General features: G+C 37.7%; 1 protein-coding gene across 2 annotated transcripts in view; it reads left to right on the forward strand.

The window, feature by feature from the left end:
• Positions 1–11652: 11652 nt before the first annotated feature.
• The window catches only part of CCDC180 (coiled-coil domain containing 180), a 132199-nt gene continuing 116584 nt past the window's right edge, over positions 11653–27267 (forward strand). Inside the window, exons 1-4 of one of the 2 annotated variants that reach the window (XM_020981993.2) lie at positions 11653–12189; positions 13792–13938; positions 14733–14923; positions 18815–18903. In XM_020981993.2, coding sequence (XP_020837652.1) covers positions 12049–12189; positions 13792–13938; positions 14733–14923; positions 18815–18903 — 568 coding nt within the window. In that variant the 5' untranslated portion in view covers positions 11653–12048. The remainder of the gene's footprint in view (positions 12190–13791; positions 13939–14732; positions 14924–18814; positions 18904–27267) is intronic. The other variant, XM_020981992.2, reaches the window with a different exon arrangement.

Below are 27267 nucleotides of genomic sequence, written 5' to 3' on the forward strand. Positions count from 1 at the left end.
GGGAAAAAATGAAGCTTTCACATGAATTCCCACCCTTCATGTTGGCACACAGCTTGTAGGCATCATTCTCTCCATCAATCTGGAGTCATGCCTAAGCAGTCACTTGCAAAACACCTTCGGCTTTAAACTTGGGTTACCCTGGGCACAGGGGCTTGGGGTTAATCTCCCTCTAAGGGGAATGGGGGAAAGTGAAGACATGCTTGGGGGAACTGAAGGCATGATAAAGTGAAAAGAGCACTGGCTTTAAGAATCATTTGAACTGGCTTCAAATCCTAGTTGAGACTTACTACACATGACCATGGGCAATATATTTAATCTTCCTGGGCCTCAGTTCCCTCATCTGCAAAATAAATGGGTTGGGTTCCATCACCTTTGAGATTCCTTTAACTCTAAATTTATGATCCTATGAGTTGCCCTGCCATTTAGTCCTACACCCAACCAACATCCAGCAGCTTCTGGCTTTCGTCTTTCGCCATTATTTGCAGCAGCGACCTTTAAGAGTGGTGGGGAGCAAGGCTGGTCACTGATTCCACCTGCTGGGCACTTCAGAGAACAATAGGAGGAGCCCCACTTTGAGAAACAAGAAGTCAGCAGGCAGTTTTACCCTGCATATACTGGTTTTGGGGGAAAAGTTTTCTCAGTAGAGAGTGCCATTGTTTTTCTTGAATTCTGCTATGAAACCTATTTGTTTTCTTCTTCCTACAAGTAAATTTTTCTTGTTTGAGTTGTGTAAGCTGTGCATTTGCAAGAAGAATTTGTGATGATGCAGTGTATAATGTCATAAAACGATTCTTCCAGGTTCTCTGAGTGGGGCTACTGAGTCCCCAGGGTGTGCTATCAATCATTTGATCAAATCCAATGTGAAGATTATAGAGAGATCAGTCAATCAAGAAGTTTGCAAGTGCATTCCTACTATATGCCAAGCACTATGCTAGGAATGATGTTCTTAGATGTTACTTATTCCATTCATCTCTAATATCTCCCAATACTGTACTCTTTAATCCAGTCACACTGGTCTCCTGGCTGTTCCACAAACAAGACCTTCTATCTCTTGGCTCTGGGTATTTTCTCTGGCTGTCCCTCATGCCTGGAATGCTCTTCCTTCCCACTTCCACCTACTACCTTCCCCTAACTTTTTTAAAGTCCCAATTAAATCCCATCTTCTACAGGAAACCTTTCCCAACCCATCTTAGTTCTGGTGCCATCCCTCTGTTAATTATTTGTTTGTAGTATCTTCTAATTTTCAATATCTCTTCCTTTGTGCTTATTTTAAGCTTATTTATTTGTTGGCTTTCTAATATTTTTTTAAATGCACATTTAGATGGCAGAGAGTAGGCATAGAACAATATCTCACACCCTATACCAAGATAAGGTCAAAATGGGTACATGATTTAGACATAAGGGGTGATACCATAAGCAAATTAGGAAAGCAAGGAATAGTTTACCTGTCAGATCTATGGAGAAGGGAAGAATTTATAATTAAACAAGAGATAGAGGACATTATGAAATGCAAAGTGGATAATTTTAATTACATTAAATTAAAAAGGTTTTGCACAAACAAAAACAATGCAAGCAAAATTAGAAGAAAAACAGGAAGCTGGCAAACAATTTTTACAGCCAGTGTTTCTGACAAAAGCCTCATTTCTAAAATATATAGAGAACTGAGTCAAATTTATACGAATACAAGTCATTCCACAGTTGATAAATGGTCAAAGGATATGAAAAGGCAGTTTTCAGATGAAGAAATTGAAGCTATAATCATATGAAAAAATGCTCTAAATCACTATTGACTAGAGAAATGCAAATTAAAACAACTCTGAGATATCACCTATTAGATTGGTTAATATGACAGAAAAGGAAAATGATAAATGTTGGAGAAAATGTGGGAAAGTTGGAACACTAATGCATTGTTGGTGGAGTTGTGAACTGATCCAACCATTTTGGAGAGCAATTTGGAATTATCCCTAAAGGGCTATAAAACTATGCATGCCCTTTGACCCAGTAATACCACTTCTAGGTCTGTATCCCAAAGAGATCATAAAAATGGGAAAAGGACCCACATGTACAAAAATATTTGTAGCAGCTCTTTTTGCAGTGTCAAAGAACTGGAAATTGAGGGGATGCCCATTAATTGGGGAATGGCTGAACAAGTTGTGGTACATAAATGTAATGGAATACTATTGTGCTATAAGAAATGATGAGCGGGAAGACTTCAGATAAACCTGGAAAGACTTATAGGGACTGATGCTGAATGAAGTGAGCAGAACCAAGAGAACATTATACACAGTAACAGCCACATTGTGAGATGACTAACTATGATAGACTTAGCTCTTCTAAGCAATATTATGATCCAAGATAATTCCAAAATAACTTGTGATGGAAAGTGCTAACCACATTCAGAAAAAGAACTATGGAGTCTGAATGCAGATTGAAACATACCAGTTTCACTTTTTCTTGTTGTTGTTGTTTTTTCTTTCTCGTGGTTTTTCCCTTTTGTTCCAATTTTTTTTCTTTTGCTTTTTGCTAAGCAATTGGGGTTAAGTGACTTGCCCAGGGTCATACAGCTTGTATGTCTTGTGTGTTGTGTGTCTGAGACCGGATTTGAACTCAGGTCCTCCTGACTTCAAGGCCGGAGCTCTATCCACTGCACCACCTAGCTGCCTGTCTGATTCTTTTTTCACAAAGTGACTATGTGGAAATACGTTTAACGTGATTGTATATGTATAACTTGTATCAGAGTGCTTGCTGTCTTGGGGAGGGAGGAGGGAAGACAGAAAGGGAGAAAAATTTGGAACTCAAAATTTTACAAAAAGGAATGTTGAAAGCTATCTTTATATGTAATTGGAAAAAATAAAATACTATTAAGGAGAAAAATAAAATGTGCATTCAGTTTATCAATCCTCTCCTTTTTTATTTTGTTAATGCATATTTTAGAGATATAATTTTCTTGAGGACTGTTCTAGTTACATCTTAGAAATTTTGGCATGTTGCTTTATCATAACTTTCTTTCACATAATTATTAACTCTTTGTTCTTTGACCTATTCATTATTGTTAAGTTTTCATTTAGAGATATGTCTTTAGGTTTTGCTCCCTGAACTAGTTATTATTTTTATTGCATTGCATTGCATTATTATTTACTATTTTTGCTTTTTTCCATCTATTTGAAATATATCTATGATCTAATACATGGTCAATTTTTGTAAAAGTTTCATGTGCTGAGAAATATGTGCATTCTTTAGCACTGTCTTTAGAAGATACCAGAAGTCTTTTAGCTCTAGTTTCTCTATCAATTTGTTCAATTCCATATTATCCTTTTTGTTTATCTTTCTTTGAGATTTGCTCAAAGCTAAGAGAGCAACATTAAAGTCTTCTGCTATTATTATCTTACTACTTATAGCTTCTTTTAATCCAGTTGATTTCCCCTTCTGGATTTGGATTCTAAGTTATTTGGAGCCTATTAATTCAATATTGGTATTGGTTTATTGTATATGGTTCCTTCCAGCGTAATGAATTTTTCTTGTTTATCTCTATTTATGTTGTGAATTTTGGCTTTTGTTTTGTCTAATAGAATGATTGCAGGTCCCTTCTGCAATTTCTGGTGAGTGCAGAATATTCTTGCGTTATCCAAATTTCCTTTCCTTTATATTTAAAGGTTTTTCTTCTAATTCCATGGGGATTTTGTTTTTTGTCATTGGAATTGTTCAATTTAACAGTTATGTAACTTAGGGTTTGCAGCATAGGGATTTCTTTCTGGAAGTGATCTGTATATTCTTTTGATTGGCACCTTGCTTTCTGTGTTTAGAAGTTTGAGCAATTTTCTTGTATTATTTCTTGCATTATGGAGTTCAGATTTTTTGACGTGTCACGTTCTTCTAGGAGACTTAGTTGTCTCTATGCACTGTCTTCAAAATAAATATGTTTTGCTTACATAGAGATCATGTGTTCTCTTAATGTGATTTTATTTTGTTCTCTTCTTTCAGATTGTCCTGTTCTTCTGTGTGTTTGCATTCCCAATAAGTTGTTTGCACTTTCACTTCTCTGTTCAGATTTGCCATTGTGGATTTAAAATTTTCTACTTTTACAATTATTTCTGAGTTCAGGTCATAATTTTGTTTTTGTGATTTTTATTTTTCTTTTGAAATATTCAGGAACATCCTGCTATGGTTCCATGGCTGTTAGGAATATACAGGATCCTCTGCCTCATCAGGTGTTAATTAAATTTTTTCTTGTAATATTTATTCAGAAATGTTTAGTTAATTTAGAAATCCTGGAGACTATATTCCCTTGTATTTTAATATCTTTCCCATTCATCTATCTGCTTGTACTCAAAGTTTTTAAACTGAAGGGTTTTGTGGTTTGGTTTTGTTTGAAATTTTTGGTTTACTCATATCACCAGCCTCAGAGTCTGAATTGAAGGATTTTGCTTAGGACAAACTCTACTCCTACACTACTAAATGGTGTTGGCAAGCTTTATTTGAACTTGAGTTTGGTAGTTAAGACTAGGCCGCACCTTCTGCAGGAATTGTTTGTCCTTTCTGGCTGTGGTTCAGGCCCAGGCTGCCTGGATGTTGTCTGGCCCTTTCCCCTACTGTGCCTGTGCCTCCAAGTCCACTTTGGTCCTCGCCTTTCTGTTGCTAAGGCAATCTCTGGGGCTTTCCAGGGCCTTTCTCCTATTTAGCCTACTAACGTGGGGCTTACTGGTCCTATGCAACTTAACTGCTTTTCACTGTGTCTTCCACATCCCCAGACCTTCTACAAGCTTCTACAAGGTTCTGGCCATCGTTTTGTAAAGTCTTGAACTGGATGGACAAGTTTACAGGTGATTTTCTTGGTTTCTTTTTATCTGATGAATTTTTAAAGCTTTAATTTTACTTTTGTGGGAGATTTAGCTCCTCTAGGTCCTAAGACACTTTCATCTTCAATAGTTTGGAGGACAATTGCTTTGTAGTACAATTTGAGAGTTGATACTACAAAGCCCTCTTTCTTCTCATTTTTTTTTAATTTTTTCCTTTATATTCTTTATTTTTCTTTTGTTCATCCAGATGAACTATGCTATTATTTTGTCTTGTTCTACAAAGTAATCTTTTGGTAGTTTGAGTGACATAGCACTAAATCTGAGAAATAATTTAGATAGAATTGTCATTTTTTACTATATTGTCATGGTCCAACCATGAACAACTAATATCTTTCCAACTATTTAGGTAATTTGTAAATTTCTGTAAAGAATGGTTTTTATCTTGTGTTTTAGTTGGTAGGCTCCCAGATGTATTATGCATTCTGTAGTTATTTCAAATGAAGCTTATCTTCCTATCTTTTCTTGCTGGGTTTTGTTGACAATATGCAAAAAGGCCAATGATTTTTGTCTCTGGATCTCTTATTTTAATTCTAATTTCATTTTTTATTCCTTGCTTTATTTTTTTCAGCCACTGTTGTGATCCTTGTGGCCAAGTTATTTTCCCCCTCTTGAGTCTCTGATTGTAGTTATTGTGGAGTTACTCCCTTCTATTTTTATCTTTTGGTCTTCTCTTTACAAATAGTATTTCTTAATTGTGACCGGCATTTTCTTCTTTTTCCCATCTCAGTTTGTGGATTGGGGCTTGGTACTAGCTAGGTCCATGATCTGCCCCTTCCCAAACTCTTGGAGGGTTTGGATACACTTTGTTTGGTCCTGTCCCCTCTGTAAGCTGGATGTTTCTGTCACTGCCATTATGAATGGGGTAGCTGGTATCAATCCTTACCCTCTGCCTCATTTTCTTGTTTCTGTCTCATTCTCCTGGCAGAGCAATGTAGATACAGGCCTTTTCCCTTCTCTTTCTCCTTGAATAATTCCAAATCAGCAATTTGTTCTGCTCTCTGCCTAGAAGACCCCGTTTGGATGTTGGAGATTGCACTCTCTTTAGGCCTCCTTCAAGGCACCCCAACATGCACACAGGCACTGAGCTGGCCCCATCTCCTGCCGTGGTTTTCAGTATTCCAAGGAGTACAAGACACTGGACCTTTCTCCATATGGAGTGACCCACGGAGGTTGGCCCTCTCTCCTACTTCTGTTCCAGCAAGCCAAGCCAAGTTCCTACTGGCTTTAGCCCCAAATTATCAGAGCTTATTGGCTTCCAATATCGCCAGTGTCTCATTGTTTAGAGTTCCTGTAGGCTTTAATTTCATTGATCAGAGCTCAAGCCAGATTCTCTGATGTGAAGCTCCTCCCAGTTCCCACAGACTTCTGGTTCTCTTTTTGCACAATCCTGGACTAGATAGAGGAATTTAATTTGATTTCTCTTCAGCTTCCTAGATCTCCTCTATCTAGTGCCTTTTAGGGTATACATAGGAGAGCTGGGCTTTTTGATGTTCTTTTATATCACCATCTTAACTGGAAATAGGTGTTCCTCTTTGTAGACATTAGCAGGAATATTGTATAGCAGCATATACTTGTGAACAACATGAATTGCACTGCCATGGCACAGTCAGGAAGCCAGTCAGGGCAAAGTTGCTATATTAGCATTTTTCTGGTTCATATAAATTCAGGAACCTGTAAAGGATCTCTAGAGGAAGAAAATTAAAATACTTCTTCCTTGTTATCTAATGCTCATAATTTCTTTAAGAGGTAAAGGCAAAATGGCTGAACAAGTTGTGGTATATGAATATAATAGAATACTATTGTGCTATAAGAAATGATGAATGGGCTGACTTCAGAAAAACCTGGAAAGACTTGTATGGTCTGATGCTGAGTGAAGTGAGCAGAACCAGAAGAACATTGTACACAGTAACAGTCACGTTTTGCGATGTTTAATATTGATAGACTTAATCCTTCTCAGCAATACAAGGATCTAAGCCATCTTAAAAGGCCTCAGGATGGAAAATGCTATCCACAAAGAAGAAGGAACTATGGAGTTTGAATGCAGATCAAAGTATACTATTTGCTACTTTTGTTCTTCTGTTGTGTTTTGTTTCCTCTTTCTGGTGATTCCTCCTATTGGTTCTAATTCTTACAATGTCACTAATGTGAAAATATGTTTAATAGGAATGTATATGCATAGCCTATATCAGATTGTGTGCCATTTTGGGAAGGGAGGTGGAGAAAAATTTAAAACTCAAAAGCTTATAGAAGTGATTGTTGATAATTCAAAATAAATTAATTTTTAAAAAAGAGGTAGAGGCAAGGGGGAGTAGGTGATGCAGTGAATAGAGCTTGGAGTCAGGAGGACTCAGGAGTTCAAAGAGCCTCAGACACTTGACATTTACTAGCTCTGTGACCCTGGGCAAGTCATTTAACCCCGACTGCCTCACCAAAAAGCAAAACGAAACGAAACAAAACAAAACACACACACACACACACACACACACACACACACACACACAAACCAAAAAGAGGAAAAGGCAAATCTTTCATTTAAAAATATATAATCTTTTATGCTTAAAATGTAAAAGTCCCAGTAATGTGTGGCGAGGCCAACAAAACTTTAACTGCTGCAGTGTTTTCCACAATGCCTGTCTGTAATTCTATACCCTCTTTCTTGTTAAACGAGAGTATATGGTTTTATACCTTAGAATTTTATAACTGGAAATGCTATCAATATGTCTTGTTATGGAATATGTATGTGTATGCCCACATTTGTAAGTAGTTATGTAAAAAGACCTTATCAGGATCTTCTGTGCTAGAAATTTATTCCCCACTTTTCTACAGAATCTGAGCTAGAATTCCCATATAGAGTCTTGTCTCCCTGGGGAGAGGGAGGGAACAGGACCCTGTATATGGCTTAAGGGAACATCTCAAGTCCATTCTCCTGGCATTAACACATATTTCATAAAGTGTTAATTGTCTTAATTGTTTTATTTCTCTCACCTCTAAAACCAGCTAGGAAAATCTCCCATTCTTTTCTGAATGATAGCCTTATACAGAAAGCATGCCCTGCCAGGCACCATGCTAAGTGCTTTACAAATATAATCTCATTTGATCCTCACAACAACCCTGAAAGGGAGGTGCTATTATTATCCCTACTTTATAGTTGAGGAAACTGAGATTAAGTGATTTGCCCATTTTCATAGCTATGAATTGTCTGAGTCTGAATTTATACTCAGGTATTTCTGCCTTGAGGTCAAATACTCTAACAACTGTACTCCCTAGCTGTCAAAAGAACCTATAAACCATGTGAATTAGCAAACATATTGCCTAATGGCCAAGTAGAGTGATCTGACAACCAAGAATAGATACTTTGGGCGTATGTGGAGATGTACTTTCTCCATTGCCTGGGATAGAGGGGAAGGGGGCTGGGTAGGTAGTAGGATATCCTTGATGATTCATTTATAGTCTATATAAATATTTATAAAATCTAATAGAAGATTATGAGAAGTATTGCCTCACCAAAGAGAGCACAGCAAATTTACAGAAAATTTGTCAAGCAATGCAATTAAGACAGATTATTTTTAGAGACCCACATGAACAAAAATATTTATAGCAGCTCTTTTTGTGGTGGCAAAGAATTGGAAATTGAGTGGATGCCCACCAGTTGGGGAAAGGTTGAATAAGTTGTGGTAGATGAATGTAATGGAATGCTATTGTGCTAGAAGAAATGATGAGCAGGTGGATTTCAGAAAAACCTGGAAAGACTTAAAGGAACCGATGCTGAGTGAAGTGAGCAGAATCAGGAGAACATTGTACACAGCAAAAGCAACATCATGTAATGACTAACTTTGACAGACTCATCTCCTCTCAGCAATGCAAGGATCCAAGACAACTCCAAAGGTCTCATGATGGAAAATGCTGTCCACATCCAGAAAAGGAACTATGGAGTCTGGATGCAGATTGAAGAACATTATTTGATCTCTCTCTTTTTTTTCTTTTTGTTTGTTTCTTCTTTCTTGTGGTTTCTCCCATTGGTTCTAATTCTTCTTTACAACATGACTAGTGTGAAAACAGGTTCAACATGAATGTACATGTAGAGCCTATATCCAATTGCATGCTGTCTTAGGGTGGGGAGAGGGGAGAGATGTGAAGAAAATTTGGAACACAAAATGTTATGGAAGTGAATGTTGAAAACCAAAAATTTTTAAAAAGGAAAAGGTTTGTTAAGATTTCTATAATAAACTGTTTTCTCTGTCAATAAGAATGGAGCAATTGTATTTGGATTCCAGTAATCAGAATCCTCAATGTGCTTAGCAGGGAAGTAGAAATGATACGAAGGAAGGGGGCAAAGGGCGAAGGGAATAAATATTTATATAGGCTTATCGTCTATACAGGGGTGTATGGGTGTTAAGGAGGACAAACCGCTCTGGTGTGAGCTCTTTTCAGGGTTACTCATTCACCTTTGCAGCCCACCTGGCACTCAGCTCCCACCTGTGGCTCCAAGAAGCTGTGGCATGTGCAGTGGCCACATCCTAGTAAACCATCTTGACAGATGGGCTAAACCAGGTAACCAAAGGACCACAAACCCATTGGTAATTGGGAGGGGTGTCTTCCCCCAGAATGCGAAGACTTCCTCCTGTGGAATGGGAGGATGAAAATGATTTCTTCCAATGGCCATGAAGACAGCTGAAGTAGGCACTATGGAAGGCTTACAGCTTGTTCAGACATCGAAGACACCAATGTCATCCACTATGTCTGGGGCCATCTCTAGTAGTCCTGACTTTTGTCCCACCACTGGACTTTGATGACTCTGGAAGAGAGAGACTGATGACTTTGTGCAGCAATGTCTCACTTAACTCCAGTTCAGTTAATATATCACCCTGCGATGTCATTGGTCCTCTTCAAAAATGAAGGACAAAAACAACAACAATAACAATAATAAAAGCAAAGCAAGAGAGTCCCTGTTCTCAAGGAGTTTCCGTTCTAATGGGTAAGACAATACATAAAAAGGAGCTGAAAAGTGGTAGGTGGGAGGGGATCTCCATATTGCAACTTGGTTAAAAGATAGCAGGAAGTGGCATGGAGACCTGGTCCTTAGAAAGAGAAGGTGAGAAAAGGGAGAGAGCAAGTCACTTGTACCGATTGTACACCTGGGCAGTTTTAGTATCTGAGTGTAATATCTAAATTTGCCACCAGGGGCAGCCTACTTAAGTTACCAGCCTTGATCCTGTGGGTTACTCTGACACACACCTGAGGGAATAGACACTTTCTAAGAGGCCCTGGTACCCTGTGTCTACGGCGCAAAATGCAAACGCCCTCACCTGGTATTCAAGGCCTTCCATAATCTAGGCCAGGGATGGGGAATCTGTGGCCTTGAGGCCACATGTGGCCTTCTAGTCCTGAGTCCAAGTTTTACAGAACAAATCCTTTATTAAAGGGGATTTGTTCTATGAAGTTTGGATTCAGGCAAAGGGCTGCACTTGAGGACCTAAATTCTAAACTAGATTCTAGTCTTAACCTACATTTTCAATCTATTTTATAATCTTCTCCTTCACATACTCTATGTTATGATCAAATCAGACTATTAGCTGTTTCCTGAGGTTGACCTGTTACCTTCCAGCATCATGCATTTGTACAGGCTGTTGTCCACACCTGGAATACACTCTCTCATCCATTATTTTATCAATTCCCCCCCCCCCGCCGGAGGTCTATTAAAATCTTCTTGCTTCCAGGCTGCGATCAGGTTGTACCAACCCCATGAAACTTTTTCACCTACTTGCCTCCTCCCCTCTGAAAGCATACAGTATTCTTTTTCTCCTCTTATTTCCCTAGAACACTCTATCAGGCTTTCTCTTTTGCCTCAGGCACACTTTACCTTTGATAACTTTTAGGTATATACATGTTGATTCCAAAACCCCCCTAGATTGTAAACTCTTTGAGGGTAGGAATTGTGTAATTCATATTTTCTATCTATACCACCTACCATGGTCCTTGCATTGCTTGGAGGATACATTATCTCATTATTGTGGACATGTCTACTGATGCATATCTGTGGCTGAAAAATTCATCCCTTTACTGCCAATCTGGGAATAAACTTCCCCAAATCTTGCTAGGATGAACTTCAGGCAACAGACACAGAATCTGTAAGAGAACTGGGGGAAAGCAGTGTATTGGGTAAAGACTAATTAGGGATGGGTGACTTTAATGGAGAGAGTATAAATTTGGAAAGAAAAGAGGATAAAGTTGAGGATGGGATATTTAATTTGGGAGAGAAGAATGAGTGGGAGGGATAGGATAAATTTTGGAGAGGCAATACATGAACAAGAGGATGAATGGGAGAAGGGAGGAAGGATACATTTGAGAGGGACAATGAATTCGAGGAGAGAGGATGTTTTTTGGTATGAGAAGGAAGTGAAAATGATTAAAAAAAGAACATCAGTAAAATATTTCCAAAAGTTAAGAAGACTAAGCAATTACTTAAGCAACAGGAGTTTTTATATGAAGTGGAACTTCACAGTAGAAAAATGACAAAATCACAGTGAGAATTACTATATCAACTTTTTTGTTTAACTTTATATTTCTTTCCTTTTAAAAAATGCTTTTATTGATATATTCTGTTTCTTGCATCATCATGGTTTCCCCAAATATCTTTCCCACTCCCCTTCCCAGAGAGCCATCTCATAGAACAAATGGCATTTTTTTAGAGAGGGGTAAAAATCAGAGTGATTGATTAATACATCGAAGAAGTCCGAAAAAAAGGTCAACATTTGTGGACCTCCCACCTCCAAGAAGGGGAGGTCAGGGTGTCTTCTCATATCTCCTCAGCCAGTTCTACTTGCTCTTTCTAATTTTGCTGCATTTACTTTTGATTTTTTTGGTGTGTAGCTGTTCTTTCCACTTACATTGTTGTAGTTACTGTGTTTATTGTCTTCTGGGCTCCGCTTACTTTATATTTCTTTTGAAGTTTTATTCTTTTCAACAAAAGCAATGTGTTAAATGTGAAAAAGGAGGAGAAAGGAGAGAGTCCTGGGGGAGGTACTGTGTAGGCAGAGCCCATCGCTTCTACAGGCTGCCACTAGGGGGCGAACAGGACGGCATGACAACGTCAGAGACGCTTCCCCCGTTGTCAGGGGCAACAGCTCAACTCCTGAGGCTAAGAAACAAAGAACTCCACCAAGTCTGGCTATAAAACCGGGAAGGCGTTGCCATGGTGAGGACGCGCAGCAACCTGCCGGGACCCCCGGTCCCGAGCCCTCGAATCTCAACAGGCTGTTCTTTACCCAGCATCCTCTTGGATCCAATGCCTAGCGAGGTCAGCCTTAGCCGCAAAAGCAGCTTCTATTCTGAGGTGAGACAAAGTGGGAAAGTGGAGGGTATGGAGAGTTAGTTTGGGGATGTGAGTACTCTCCTATTCATCCTCTGCTTTCTTCCATTCATTCCCCTCCCTCCCTCCTTCTTTCCTCTTTTTTCTTTCTCCCTTCTTCCATTCATCCTCCTCTCCATTCTTTCTCTGTCTTTCCATTTAACCATCTCCCCCTTAATCCTCCTCTCCTAAATTCATCGTTCCCCATTTGGTATCCTCTCCCTAATTCATTATCCTTCTTCCAAGGTCATCCTCCATTCCCCTCGGATTTATCTTTCCGCCCTCCAAATCACCTGCTTTTCCCCAAAATTCATATGTCCTCCAACACTGTGTTTTTCCTCGGCTCCTCCTCTTTGACTTCTGCCAAACTTTTCCCCATTCCTTTGACCCTTAAATAGCCCATGAAGGTAGCCAGCTATCCACTTTTTCTCATCCCCTTGAGCTTTCCCCTTAAGCCAGAAACAGAATCTCTCCAGACCATTCCCTCCCCCATACACACATAATATACATCTCCCCCCCCCCTTCCAGCCTCTTCTCCTTGGCTTCTCCCAAGTACTACTGCTCCCTAATCTCAAAACTTCTCTTCCCTTATCTCCTCAAACCTGAGATCCCTAGTAGTCAGCATCCCACAGAGGCTGCTCCTAGGGTCTCAGTGGCCCTGAATTCATTTCAATTCAGTAAACCTTTATTATATTTTGTACCATGTACAGGGCGCTGTTAGATGTTAGGAAAGATACAAAGTTTAGGCAACACTTGTTGGTTCCGATCCTCACAGAATTCACAGTCTAATAGGGAGATATGACTCAATCACACCTAACTATATAATACACAACATTATGTAGGGGCTTTAGAGAAGTGACCACCATGATGCAGACCAGTTAGTTGTTTGGATGGATTTATGACTGGCTTCCCACCTCTTCCCCTCCCTTAAGTAAAGTTAGGGTCTGGGACAGTGGTATTGTGTTATTTCCAACTTTGTCATTTAACTTTACACTTGGAGCAACAAGAATAATGTCTTTATTTGATCTGCGAGTCCCTCTGAGATTAAGGACTTTATGTTATTCATCACAAATACAGTATCTAGAGATAGCCAGGCCATACCCAGACCCTCTCTACCCCTCCACCACTCTCTCCCCTATTTTGGTTTTCCCTTGCACAGTTTATCTCCTTGGTGAAGGGGAGGCAACAAGAATAAGGTCTTGTTCCTTGTTAACCGTTCATTTTTCATTCCATTTCCAACTTCTTTTGACTCCCTCATTTATAAAAATAAATCTCCTTTCTTTGCCTCTCCTTCACATCCTTGTCCATCTCCACCCCCTGCCACGGGCTTTATTGATACTGTATTTCCAGATCAAAAACTGGGAGTATATTGGAGATTCATGTCGAGATTGGAGAGGGGACTGGGGGAGGGGAGAATCTCGTGTTAGGTTCAGGCAAGGTGGTAAAGAGAATGGAAGCCACCTTCTAAAAAGCCATGATTCCATTCCCCATTGTTGCATGGGGCTTTTGTTTCTGTGAGAATGTCTCCTGGCTGACTTCGGATGTTCCTTTTATTTTCTCACATTGTTTGGACCCTTATCAACAAAGACTTGGGCAGAAACTTTAAAAACAGTTTCTTTTTGGGGAAGAAAAAGGTCATTACCTGAAAATCCTCCTCCAAGGAGCAGTTCTTTGTTGGGGAAGATGAAGACAGTTCAAAGTGGAAAAGTCTACAGACAGATCTTTAACAATGAGGTATGTTCCACTTTCTGCATTGTTCCCCCTCCCCCCATTAATATGTGTAGTAGAACTGACAAAGCGATGAATGTCAGGATGATACGGACTTCAATAGATCCACAATCTCAACAGTGTGGTTGTTCTCTCCACTGGTATGAATTGTAACCCTTCCTAGCCTCCTTATTATCTATACTTCTTACCCATGTTTTTCCTCAAATCCCTCCAAAGAGAACAGGGGTTCTTAATCTTTTTTTGTGTGTCATGGACCTCTTTGACAATCTAAAGAACATAGGCAATACCCCTGGATCCCTCTTCAGAATAACGTTTTGTTCCCTACACTTACAATTAAAACAAATGTTAGATTTCAGGTAGAGGTTAGTGAAAATAATGATGTCATTTTTTGCCCATCTAAGTTCACAGATCCCTTAAAATCTATCCACAGACTCTTCCAGAGGGCCTGTCAATCCCAGGTTAAGAACCCCTCATATAAAGGATTTATCCAAAACATTGAAGACTTTCCTCTGGTTCTTTTAATATCTCAGGGGTGCCACTATACTACAAATATTGTCCATCTGCTGTCTTTCATTTTCCACAACAAGTCAGTCCTTTTTTTCTGATTGTACATGTCCTTAATAATGCTTTTCCTTTACACCATTTCTTGACTGTCACTTATAGTAATATGCTGCAATCTGCTCATATATACCATGGTTTCCAACAGGTCATAGGTAATTTTGGTCTCTGGAGATCATGCAGTTTGTCTCGAAATGTCAAAGGTTTGAGATTTTTAATGAATTGATTCTGTTATGGAATAGGTCCAGCTTCTCCGTTCCTTGGCAAACAGTCGAAAAAAGGCAGTAGAACATGCTGGGTCTTTGAAGAGTGGAAAGATCCCTCTGATCAGGAACTCTGAAATACCAACAGGTCAACTCTTATCTCCTCGTCAGAGAAAGTGGGCTCAGGCTCTGCCCAATGACAAATCTGTAGAAAACCCTGTTTTGTACAGGTATACTGGGGATACTGTCTTGTCAGGTTTTCTATTTCCCCTTTCTTACTACCTATTAAGCACATATATTGATAACAATATAGGGAATTACATGAGACATTTATGAATTTTTTTTTGTATTACCTTACTGAATGTGTGTTAGATTAGTTAAATTAGACACAAATGGAAATGAAGCTTTGAAACTCTAAGATCTAAGTGTGGTATTCAAGAACTGAGTACAGTCAATAAGTCAGAAAAGTATTTGTTAAGCACCTAGTATGGGTAAGACATCTTGAAAAGCTCTGGGTGTGGGCGAAGATAAGAAAAGAAGGCAAGAGGCAAAAGATAGTTCCTGCTCACTGTCTAATGGGAGTGACAAACGCAAACAGCTATGTGTAAATGAACTATATACAGGACATATTGGGAATAATCCACACTGGGAAGGTAATAAAAAGAATATTGGACTAGGTATTAAACGGCATAGATCTGAGTGGTAACTTTTCCACTTGCTAGCCAAATGCCCTTAGAAACATCTCTACCTCTCTGAGCCTCAGTTTTCTCATCTATAAAATAAAAATAACAATAAAGTTGCCTGGGTCATCCTTCTCCCCTTTAAGGGATCCTCAGATGTGCCCATGTTCATGGTGCTGTTAGGGTAATCATTTATTTAAATTCATAATTCTTATCTCCCATCAGTGAAACTCCTTTTTAAAAATTTTTTTATTTCATTTAATATTTCCCAATTACATTTAAAAATTTTAACATTCATTTTTTAAAAACTTTGAGTTCCTAATTCTCTTCCCCTTTTCCCTCCCCACACTTGAGAAGGCAAGCAATATTATATTGATTATACACGTGAAGTTATGCAAAACATATTTCCATATTAACTATGTTGCAAAAGAAAAAAACACACACAAAACAAGAAAAATAAAGTTTTAAAAGTATGCTTTAATCTGCACTCAAAGTTCATCGGTTCTTTCTGGAGATGGATAGCATATTTCATTATGGGTCCTTTGGAATTGTCTTGGATCATTGTTTTGATTAGAGTAGCTAAGTCTTTCACAGCTGATCATCGCTACAGTACTGCTATTACTGTGTACAATGTTGTCCTGGTTCTGCTCACTTCATTTTGTATCAGTTCATTTAAGACTTCTCAGGTTTTAGTCAAACTTTTTTTTTTTAACCAGACCTAGCCAGACAACACATGAATTTAGAGCAAAAAACATTTAATAAAACAAAATGGAAAAATAAATAGAGGAATTATTTCTACTTCCAAAAATATACATAAAGGGGGTATAATCTCCCTCCAATTCACATGCTGCCATGGGAAAAAAAAAGAACTGTTCCAGAAAATTCATCATCCTGCCATTGCATCCCATCTGGTATACCTCTCATAATTCCATCACTAAATCTCTTGGCAACCTGCTATGCTTCTTTACTACTTCACTTTACTTTCAAAAATTGTCACTTGCTGACTGTCTGCAGAGTAGCTGCTGTCCTCTCTATGAGGCTTTTTCTATACTGAGCTGCTACTCTTATTTCCTGGAGCTATTTCCAATAGTAAGGGAATGATTGCTCTTTTGTAAAGCTGTTTATGCCTGAGGGTTGTTTAAGCTTTTTTGAGGCCTATTTAAGCAAGCCCACAGCTGCCCCCAGCCAGCAATCTCAGTCTTTCAGATTTTCTTTTTTATATTTCTTCTTGTTGTGGTCTGAGAGGTTGAGACCCCTCAAAGAACTGAGTGCAGGGCAGGATGATCTGGAATGAATTCACAGACTCAAACATTTTTTAAGTCAAGTTGGCAAAGATTTATTGTTACGCTATATAGTGGGCAAGGATTCTCAAGGAACCTGTGACCTTAGAGGGATTCAGTTAAAGTTTATATAGGATGAACTATAGTAAAACATGTGCCAAATATGCTAACTAGGTGATTCAGGGTGGATTAGGGAGTAGTTAAGGAGTGGTCAGTTCTTAAAGGAATGTGCACCTTTTATATCTACTGTGCAGGCATTTACTCAGAGTTCACCAGGAAAAGCCCCAAGGCTAGGGCTACATGGAGGTGTGGTTTTTAGGGTTAGGGTTACTAAGTTAACTAGCAGTAAGGGTCAACTGAAGGTTGTCCTGTCTGCCACCAATCAATGTCTTTTTTGACAAGATAGATGTAGGGAGTATACATATATCTTAACTCTAGAATACACATAATGAGGAGCCTAGGATGCAAATAATGAGATAGGGAGTTAGTATAGATGGTCCAGTCGATACGAATATCTTTATGCCCTAGTACAAAGGCAATTCAAATTAATAACTGCACCAGGGACAGAGATAAGTGTGCTGCTGAGGGCTACTCATGAGTAATTGCTAGACATAGTGTCCTTGGGTTGGGGAGAAACTGCCAGGGATAGTATTTCTGAGGCTAGGGAGAAATGTGGTCTTGGAATTGGGGTCCCAGTACAAGCACCCAAGCACTCCATCACTCTTAGTAGGAGTTCCTGAGATCTACTCAATATTTAGACTGGGGCAAGAAAATTCTTTTCAGTTCTTGGTATAGAGAGACAGAGTCCTGAAAACTATGCTTCAGTGCCTCAAAGAGACACTTAACAATACTGGAGCTAGTGAATTTTGCTTAGTATTCCTTCAGCTATACCCCTGGTTGATATCTTTCTTACAATAACTCACATTTATGTGGCATTTTAAGTTTTACAAGTATTTTCCTTATAACAACTTTGTGAGATGATTAGTAGGAGTACAATTATCCCCATTTTACAGATAAGACAGCCAAGGCTAAGAGAGTTTGAGTAATTTTCCCAGTGTCACACAGCTAGCAAATTTCAGGACCATGACTGGAATTTAGGAATCTCCTGACTCCTGTACTCTCTTTACTACACTAGGATACCCACCTCATAGAGTGGTTGGGTTGGGTTGGGTTTTGTTTTGCTTTGGTCCAGATCTATATTTGATCAAGGTAGGAGACTGCTAGCATGGAAACTATTTCCACAGATGCAGATCAGCAACTCATATATGACTGTTTATCTTAGAGAGTTGCTGAGTCCACTGAGAAGTTAAATGACTTGCCCAGGGTTACATAGCAAGAATGGGTCAGAGGCAGATCTTGAGCTAAGGCTGGATCTCTATCTACTACCTGCTGCCATCTTGCTGGGTGACTTATTTCAAGGATCAAATGTGAAATAGCTTTGAAAACTGTAAAGCACTATCCAATGGCAGCTATTACTATTTTTGTAACTCTCATCCCAAGAATTCCTTTTGGAACCAATCTAAATGGTACATGAATTCCCTCCCATCAAATTTTAATTTAGCTCATTACTTAAGCTAATATCATTTGTAAGGACAAGGTGGTTCACAATGACCATCTAAAGTAGGAAAAATCCCTGAATCATCAGTCTTTCTAGTTGCCCAGATGGTCCTTTTGATCTGAATAACAATTTAAGAAAGAAAGAAAGAGAAGAAAGAAAAAGAAGAAAGGAAGAAAAAAGAAAAAAGAAAGATAGACAAAGTTTTTATTATGCTTTATTATACCAGGTAACATGCTAAGCTCTGGAGATGGAGATACAAGCAAGCAAAGATTCTCTACCCTCAGGGAGCTTCCATTCTAACATAGGGAAGACATCATATAAAAGGGGAGCCTGAAAGGGAGCCAGGCTACATGTGCTCTGGTATAGTTAGGAGCTGGTGGCCAGGAAGTGAAGTCAATACTTGGTTTGGGGCAAGAGTGAGAAGGAATGAAGGAAATAGTGGAAGTGGCATGGTTCAACAGCAGAACACTGATCCAATAGGCATTGGGATAGGTGCTGCAATAGTAGTCTTCTAGGTGATAATCTCATAAGTTTGAGATAAGTATTATTTAAAATTTCAGTGATCGTTTGGGGTTCAAACTTTCTCCTGTTCATCGGTTTCAGGGAAATCCAAACAGCTATCATTGAAAAGACTCGAGAAACTGAAGACGTGATTGCAGCCCGAGAAGTGAGAGGCCTAAGTGACTTTATTGGTAAGCTAAAGATTTTGTGACTAATCTGTTTCCTATGTCTTCCTAATTTACCTCTTGTAGAAGACCTACTTGAAAACATATACATAGTGATTTTGTAAGATCTTCTAAGATGAAACTATTCACATACCCAATGTGCCAAGCTCTAAAGATAGAGACACAAGTTAAGCAAGCAAGACAGCAATCCCTGCCCTCAAAGAACTTATATTCTAGCAGGGAAAACAACATATAAATTGGATCATATATCATCTGATCAGAGATTGGTTATGATAACTTACTGTGTCCAGCTTTAAACACAAAATATCAGCTGTGTTAGAGTTACAAATATGCAGCAATATTTGATGAACGTGATTTATCTTTGAGTCTCATAAGAATTAAGGTCATTTTAACAGCATTAGTTTCTAGATTATGGACTGAGAGTAAGACCAAAATATTTATCTTCAATCTGTTTCGTGTTCCATGTGAGTATCTCTAGGACTTCAGAGATAACTGGCTTTTAAAAAATAATTTTTATTGATATCTTTTGTTTTTATATCCCTTAAACTTACTTTTGCATGCTCCGCCCTTCCCAGAGAACCAGCCTATAGAATAAAAAATATGTTCAAAGGAAAAAGAAAGAAGAAAAAACAATCAGAAAAACTGATTAATATATTTTAAAAATCTGAAAATATATTAAAAATTCCATACCTGTGGAACTCTACCACTGCAAAGGATTTAGGGGAGATGTCTTTTTGTACTTCTTCTTTAAAACCATGCTTGTTCTTAGCAATTTTGCAACATTGACTCTTGATTGTGTTGTGGTGGTGGTTCTTTCCATTTACATTGTTGAGGTCATTGTGTACATTGTTTCCTTGGCTCTGCTTCCTTCACTCTGCATCAGTTCATGAAAGTCTCTCCATGCTTCTTTATAGTCATAATATTCATCATTTCTTGGAGCACAGTAATATTCCATTACAGATAACTGGGGTTTTGGTAGAAGTCTTGATTTACGTTTCTTAGTTTTGGAAATCCCATCAATCTTTACTGTTTTAAATATAGCAGGATGGACAAATTTTTCTATTAAAAATAACTGTGATTAGAGCTAAGATGGCAGATCAGAGGCAACTCTAGACTTTTTCAACATTCTCTTCCAAACAATTTTAAAATAATGCCTCAGATCAAGTTTTGGAGCAGCAGAACCAACAAAAGGTCAGGGTGAAACATTTTTCTGGTGTAAGATACCTTAGGAAGACAGAAGGAAAGCTCTGTGACACTGGAGTGGAAGTCTATTTGGAGGCCACACATGAGGTATCAGCAACAGTGATCATAGCAGCAGCAGCAACTTTGGGAGCTCTCAGCCTAGAGATTGTAAAGATGTTGGACAGCTGGTCAGAAAGAGATTACAGGGGATGCTTTGCTGGAACTGAGTATAGCTGGCACTGATTGGCAACTCTATTGCCCATACACAGTTCTGGGTCACAGTTCCAGGGTACAGAGGACCATTGGGAGTCAATTACAAGGTAGCAAGGGTCTGAGTCACAGTTCCATGGCAAAGAGGAGTGCTAGCTAGCACTTGCTGCTGCAGGGGACCAGGGACCCTTCCTGGGTAAAGACCAGAGTACAGAGCAGGAGAGCAGCGATCACACCTCTCCCAGGATCATGTCACCTTGGAAGCACCAAAAACTTACAGATCCCCCAAACTAGCTCAGAAAATAGTAGCACAAAAAAGCATGAAGATTGGGACAGTGCTTCCCCATTCCAGGTGAGCAGAGACCAACTTTAACATAAAGTTCAAAGTCAAGAAATAGATTGGAAAAATGAGCAAACAGCAGCAACAACAATAACAATAAAGAATTTGACCCCCCCCCCAAAAAAAAAGCTACTAAAATGGCAGGGAAGACCAAGACATAAACTCAGAAAGAAGACAACAATGTGAAAACAGCTACAAAGAGTCTCAAAGAGAAATCTCAATTGAACCCAAGCCTAATAAGAATTCCTGGAAGAATTAAAGAAAGTGATAAAAGTGGTAGAGGAAAAATTGGGAAAAGAAATGATAGTGGTACAGGAAAATTATGAAGAAAGAATTAACAACTTGGTAAAAGAGGCACAAAAATACTGAAAAAAATAACGCCTTAAAAAACAGAATTGGCTAAATGGAAAAAGAGGTACAAAAGCTCACTGAAGAAAAGAATTTCTTAAAAAATAGAATTGGGCAAGTGGAAACTAATGACTCCATGAAACACTAAGAAACAATAAAACGAAGGCAAAAGAATGAAAAAAAAAATAGAAGAAAATGTGAAACATCTCATAGGAAAAACAACTGGAAACTAGATCCAGGTGAGATAATTTAAGAATTATTAGACTACCTGAAAGCCATGATCAAAGAAAGAGCCTAAGGCATCATATTTCAGGAAATTATCAAGAAAACTGCCCTGATATCTTAGATCCAGAGAGTAAAATAGAAATTGAAAGAATCCACCAATCACCTCCTGAAAGATCCCAAAATGACAACGCCCAATAATATTATAGTCAAATTCCATAGCTCCCAGGTCATGGAGAAAATACTTCAGGTGATCACAAAGAAATAATTCAAATATTGTGGAGCCACAGTCAGTATTACACAAGATTTAGCAGCTTCCACCTGCAAGGAATGGAGGGCTCAGAATATGGTATTCTGGGAGGCAGAGGAGTTAGGATTACAACCAAGAATAACCTACTCAGCAAAACTGAGTATAATTGGAAAAATGGACATTTATTTAAATAGAAGACTTTCAAGCATTCCTGATGAAAAGGCAAGAATAGAAAGTTTGACATTTATACAAAAACTCAAGAGGAATATAAAAAGATAAATATAAAAGAATAACCATAAGGGTCTCAATAAAGTTAAACTATTTACATTCCCACATGGGAAGATGATATAAGAACTTTATTTTTATTAGGGAAGTTAAAAGGAATTTATATAGACAGAGGGCATGGATGTAAGGCAATTATGTTGGAAAGATCTCAAAAATGAAGGGATGAGAAAGAGAAATGCCCTGGGAGAAGGGGGAAGGGAGAGGCAGAATGAAGAAAATTTTCTTACAAAGAAGAGGTACACAAGGAAGAGCTTTTACAGTGGAATATAAAATGGGGGGAGGTAGTGGGCAATGCTTGAACCTCAATTTTATTAGAATTGGTTCAAAGAGGGAAGAATATATATATATATATATATACATATATATATATACATATATATATATACATATATATATACATATATATATATACATGTATATATACATATATATATACATGTATATATATATATATATATATATATATATAATATATATATATATATATATATACACACACACACACACACACACACACACACACAAACTCAGTTGCGTACAGAAATGTAACTTACCCAATAAAGAAATAGAAGGGTAAGGGGATAAGAGAAAGGAGGGGATGATAAAAGGGAAGGCAGATTAAAGGAAGCAATGGTTAGAAGCAAAATAAACTTTTGAGGAGAGACAGGGTAAAAAGAGAGAGAAAAGAAACAGAAGAAAATGAGATGGAAGGAAAAAGACAGTAATCATAATTGTGAATGTGAATTGGATGAGCTCATCCATAAAACAGAAATGGATAGCAGAATGGATTAGAAACTAGAATCCAACAATATGTTGTATACAAAAGATACACTTGAAACAGAAAGACATACACAGAGTCAAAATAAAGGGCTGGAGCAGAATATATTATACTTCAGTGAAAGGACAGTAATCACGATCTCAGATACAGCAAAAGCAAAAATAGACCTAATTAAAAGGGATAATCAGAAGCACCATGACAATGAAGTAATTCAAATTTTTTTTACAGCAAGTTTCTCTGATAAAGGCCTCATTTCTCAAATATATATACTGAGTACAGAACTAAGTCAAATTTATAAAAATAAGAGCCATTCCCCAGTTGATAAATGGTCAAAGGATATTAGCAGGCAGTTGTCAGAAGAAGAAATCAAAGCTGCCTATAGTCATATTAAAAAATCCTCTAAATCACTATTGATTAGAGAAAGACAAATTAAAACAACTCTGAAGTACCACCTCACACTATCAGAAACGATAAATTCTGGAGGGGATGAGGGAAAAATAGATATACTGTTGGTGAAGTAGTGAACTGGTCCAACCAATCTGGAAAACAGTTTGGAACTATGACCAAAGAGCTATAAAACTGTGTATATCCTTCGACCCAGCCATACCACTATCCCCTGTACCCCTAAAGAGATCAAAGGAAAAGGAAAAGGACCTATATGTACAAAAATATTTATAGCAACCCTTTTTGTGGTAGCAAAGAGTTGGAGAATGGCTGAAAAGGTTGTGGCATATGATTGTGAAGGAGTTCTATCATTCTGTGGGAAATGATAAGGGGGGTGGTTTCAGAAAAACATGGCAAGATCTGTATGAAATGATATAAAATGAAGTGAGAAGAACTGGGCGATCATTGTGCACAGTAATAGCAATGTTGTAATGATGATCAACTGTGAAAGACTTAGTTATTCTAATCAATACAATAATCCAAAACAATTTCAAAGGACTCATAATGAAAAAATGCTATTCACTTCCCAGAGAGAAAACTGATAAACTCTGAGTACAAATTGAAATATAATTTTCTCACTTTATTTTTCTTGCTTTTTTTGTGATGTGGCTAATATGGAAATATGTTCTGCATGATTTCACATGTATAATTGATATCATATTGCTTGCCTTTTCAGTGGGTGGTGGAGGGGGTAGGAAAGAGGGAGAATTTGGAAACAATTTTGTTTTCAAATTAATTTATTTTGATTTATCAACAATCATTTCCATATGCTTTTGAATTTAAAATATTTCTCCCTACCACCCTCCCCAAGATGGCACACAATCTGATATAGGCTATACATATACATTCCTATTAAACATGTTTTCACATTAGTGATTTTGTAAGTAAGAATTAGAACCAATAGGAGGAATCACCAGAAAGAGGAAATAAAACTCAACAGAAGAAAAAAAAAAGCAAATAGTATGCTTAGATCTGCATTCAAACTCCATAGTTCTTCCTTTGGAGATGTCTTAGATCCTTGTATTGCTGAGAAGGGTTAAGTGTATTAATATTAGTCATCGCACAGCGTGGCTGTTATTGTGTACAACGTTCTATTGGTTCTACTCATTTCACTCAGCATCAGACCGTACAAGTCTTTCCATGTTTTTTTTGAAGTCAGTCTGTTCATCATTTCTTATAGTACAATAGTAAGTATTCCATTACATTCATATACCACAACTCAGCCATTCCCCAACTGATCAGCATCCTCTCAATTTTCAATTCTTTGCCACCACAAAAAGAGCTGCTATAAATATTTTTGTACATGTGGGTCCTTTTCCTATTTGTATGATCTCTTTGAGATATAGCCCTAGAAGTGCTATTGCTGGTGAAAGGCACATTTTTATAGCCCTTTGGGCATAGTACCAAATTGCTCTCTAAAATGGTTGGATCATTTCACAACTCCACCAACTATGCATTAGTGTTCTAATTTTCCCACATCTTCTCCAACATTTATCATTTTCTTGTTTTGTCATCTTGGCCAATCTGATAGGTGTGATGTGGTACCTCAGAGTTGTTTTGATTTGCATTTCTCTAATCAATAGTGATTTAGAGCATTTTTTTCATATGATTGTAGATGGCTTTAATTTCTTCATCTGAGAACTGCCTGTTCATATCCTTTGACCACTTAGCAATTGGGGAATGACTTGTGTTTTTATAAATTTGACTTAATTCTCTATATATTTTAGAAACGAGGCCGTTATCAGAGAGACTGTTTGTAAAAATTCTTTCCCAATTTTCTACCTTCCTTCTAATCTCAGTTGCATTGGCTTTGTTTGTGCAAAAACTTTTCAATTTAATGTAATCAGAGTTATTTATTTTGCTTTTCATAATGTTCTCTTTCTCCTATTTGGTCATGAATTCTTCTGTTTTCCATAAATCTTATAGGTAAATATTCCTTGCTCTCCCAGTTTGCTTAAGTATCAGCCTTTATATCTAAATCATGAACCCATTTTTACTTTATTTTGGTATATGGTGTGAGATTTTGATCAATGCCTAGTTTCTGCCATACTCTTTTCCAGTTTTCCCAGCAGTTTTTTTCAAAGAGTGGGTTCTTATCCTAGAAGATGGGGTCTTTGGGTTTATCAAATAATAGATTACTATAGTCATTGACTATGTGTCTTGCATACTTAACCTATTCTGCTGATCCACCACTCTATTTCTTAGCCAGTACCAAGCAGTTTTGATGATTGCTGCTTTATAATACAATTTAAGATCTGGAATGCTAGGACACCTTCCCCTGCATTTCTTTTCATTAGTTCCCTTGATATTCTGGACCTTTTGTTCTTCCAAATGAATGTTGTTATTATTTTTTCTAATTCTATAAAATATATTTTTTGGTAGTTTGATTGGTATGGCACTGAATAAGTAAATTAGCTTAGGTAGAATTGTCATTTTTATTATGTTAGCTCGGCCTACCCATAAGCAACTTATGTTTTTCTAATTATTTAGATCTGACTTTATTTGTGTGAAAAATGTTTTGTAATTGTGTTCATATAGTTCCTGGGTGTGTTTCAGGAGGTAGACTCCTGAATATTTTATAATGTCTACGGTAACTTTAAATGGAATTTCTCTTTCTATCTCTTGCTCTTGGGCTTTGTTGGTAATATATAGAAATGCCGATGATTTGGAAACAAAATTTTTTTAAAATGTTAAAAATAAAAAATAAACTTAAAAATATTTTTTAAAAGTTTAATCTAAAAAACATAGCTGATTTATCTTATAAAAGACTTTTCAGTTTTCCTTATATAATTCATTTGTGGTAATTCTTGCAATTTGAGATTTAAGTTGAATTAAATTTAGGCTTTTTCATCTATGGAATTTATCAAGTTAGACATTCCCCTTCCCCATATCTACCTCACAGGAAAAGCATAAAGGAACAGCTAAAAACAATGGGAAAAGATTGAGAGCAATTTGCTGGCCATCTTTTATAGCCAGGTGGTTCTTCTGACAAGAATCTGACTAGAAACCCTGATCAATTGTCTTCTGACAATCCTTCTGAGATTCCTATCAATGAGCTGTCTGGGGAAGTAGTACCCCTCATAGCAACCCTTTCCCTAGAAGACACAAAGAAGAGGCTTCATCTTGGGACAACTTAATCAGAGATTGTACTTGATCCTTAAATAAGGTACCAATGGACGTTTTTATACTCTCTAAGGAGACATTTTTCTCATCACAGACAAAGACATTCATTGCCCTGTAAGCTCATTAGGTTGATTGGGGAATTCCCCTGAGTACCTCACCTCCCCATACCCAAGAAAATCCGTAATATAACTCATAGCCTCAGGAAAGGTGCAGGAGAGACTGTATAGTTCAGTGAAAGAAATTACTAGATTTGGAGAAGGAAGATCTAGGCTTTGATCCTGTTCTGCTACTTACCTACCTGTGTGACCTTAGGAAGTCCCTTAACCATTCTGGGCTTCAGTGTTCTCATCAAAATCAATGAGACAGATGAGATGATTCTGAGGCCCTTTTTAGCTCCAAATGTGTGATCTCATGAAACTCTGGCAGATGCCATCAAAAGCTTTAATTATAGGCCCCATGACAAATCACATAAAGACTAGTATAGTTAAATTTGGCGAGGCACATCACCACGTTGGTTACACAGTTATGAGTTTTTCCAGTCCTAGCATTTCACAAAGACCGTAACTCCTAAGACACGGAGGAAATGTGTCCATGGAGGGATGATTCATACTGAGAAACTGCAGAGCCTATTCAAGGAACCAAGACTAAAATATCTATTCTTCCTCTAGAAGCTGTCCAGCTCTGGAATATTGTCTCCCATTTAGTTTTGCAATTAATGGTTATATTAATTATTCCTAAGTAAGCTTTTATTATGGGCAAAGGGAAATAACTCGTATTAGATTAAGAGCGAATTTTTTTATTTCCTCCGAAAAGAAAGACTCTACCAGAGTGAAGCAAATATTAAAACCCTGAGATTACAAATGACTGAGGGTTGAATGGATATCATGTCAGTCAACAAGATAGAAGGTTTGGGGTGTGATCTTTTGAATTTCATATGTATCAAAAAGAATTTGCTAGTGTCTAGTTGCATTAATTGTATGTTCTTTGGTGATAATGATATATAATAGTTCCATCAGTAACATTCGAGTTAGATTAGTTTTTGTTCTTCCAACTTAAGGCCCACAAAATTTTAAGATCTCAGTCTTTGCATGTGAAATTACCTCTTTCCTTGGAATTCTGGGAAATTACATCATCAGAAAGCATAATGAACACTTCCATTGCATATTTAGTCCCATGTATAGTGGGTAT

Source organism: Phascolarctos cinereus, unplaced genomic scaffold, assembly GCF_003287225.1.
Source record: "Phascolarctos cinereus isolate Bilbo 61053 unplaced genomic scaffold, phaCin_HiC Scaffold_2;HRSCAF=192, whole genome shotgun sequence".
Lineage (NCBI taxonomy): Eukaryota > Metazoa > Chordata > Mammalia > Diprotodontia > Phascolarctidae > Phascolarctos > Phascolarctos cinereus.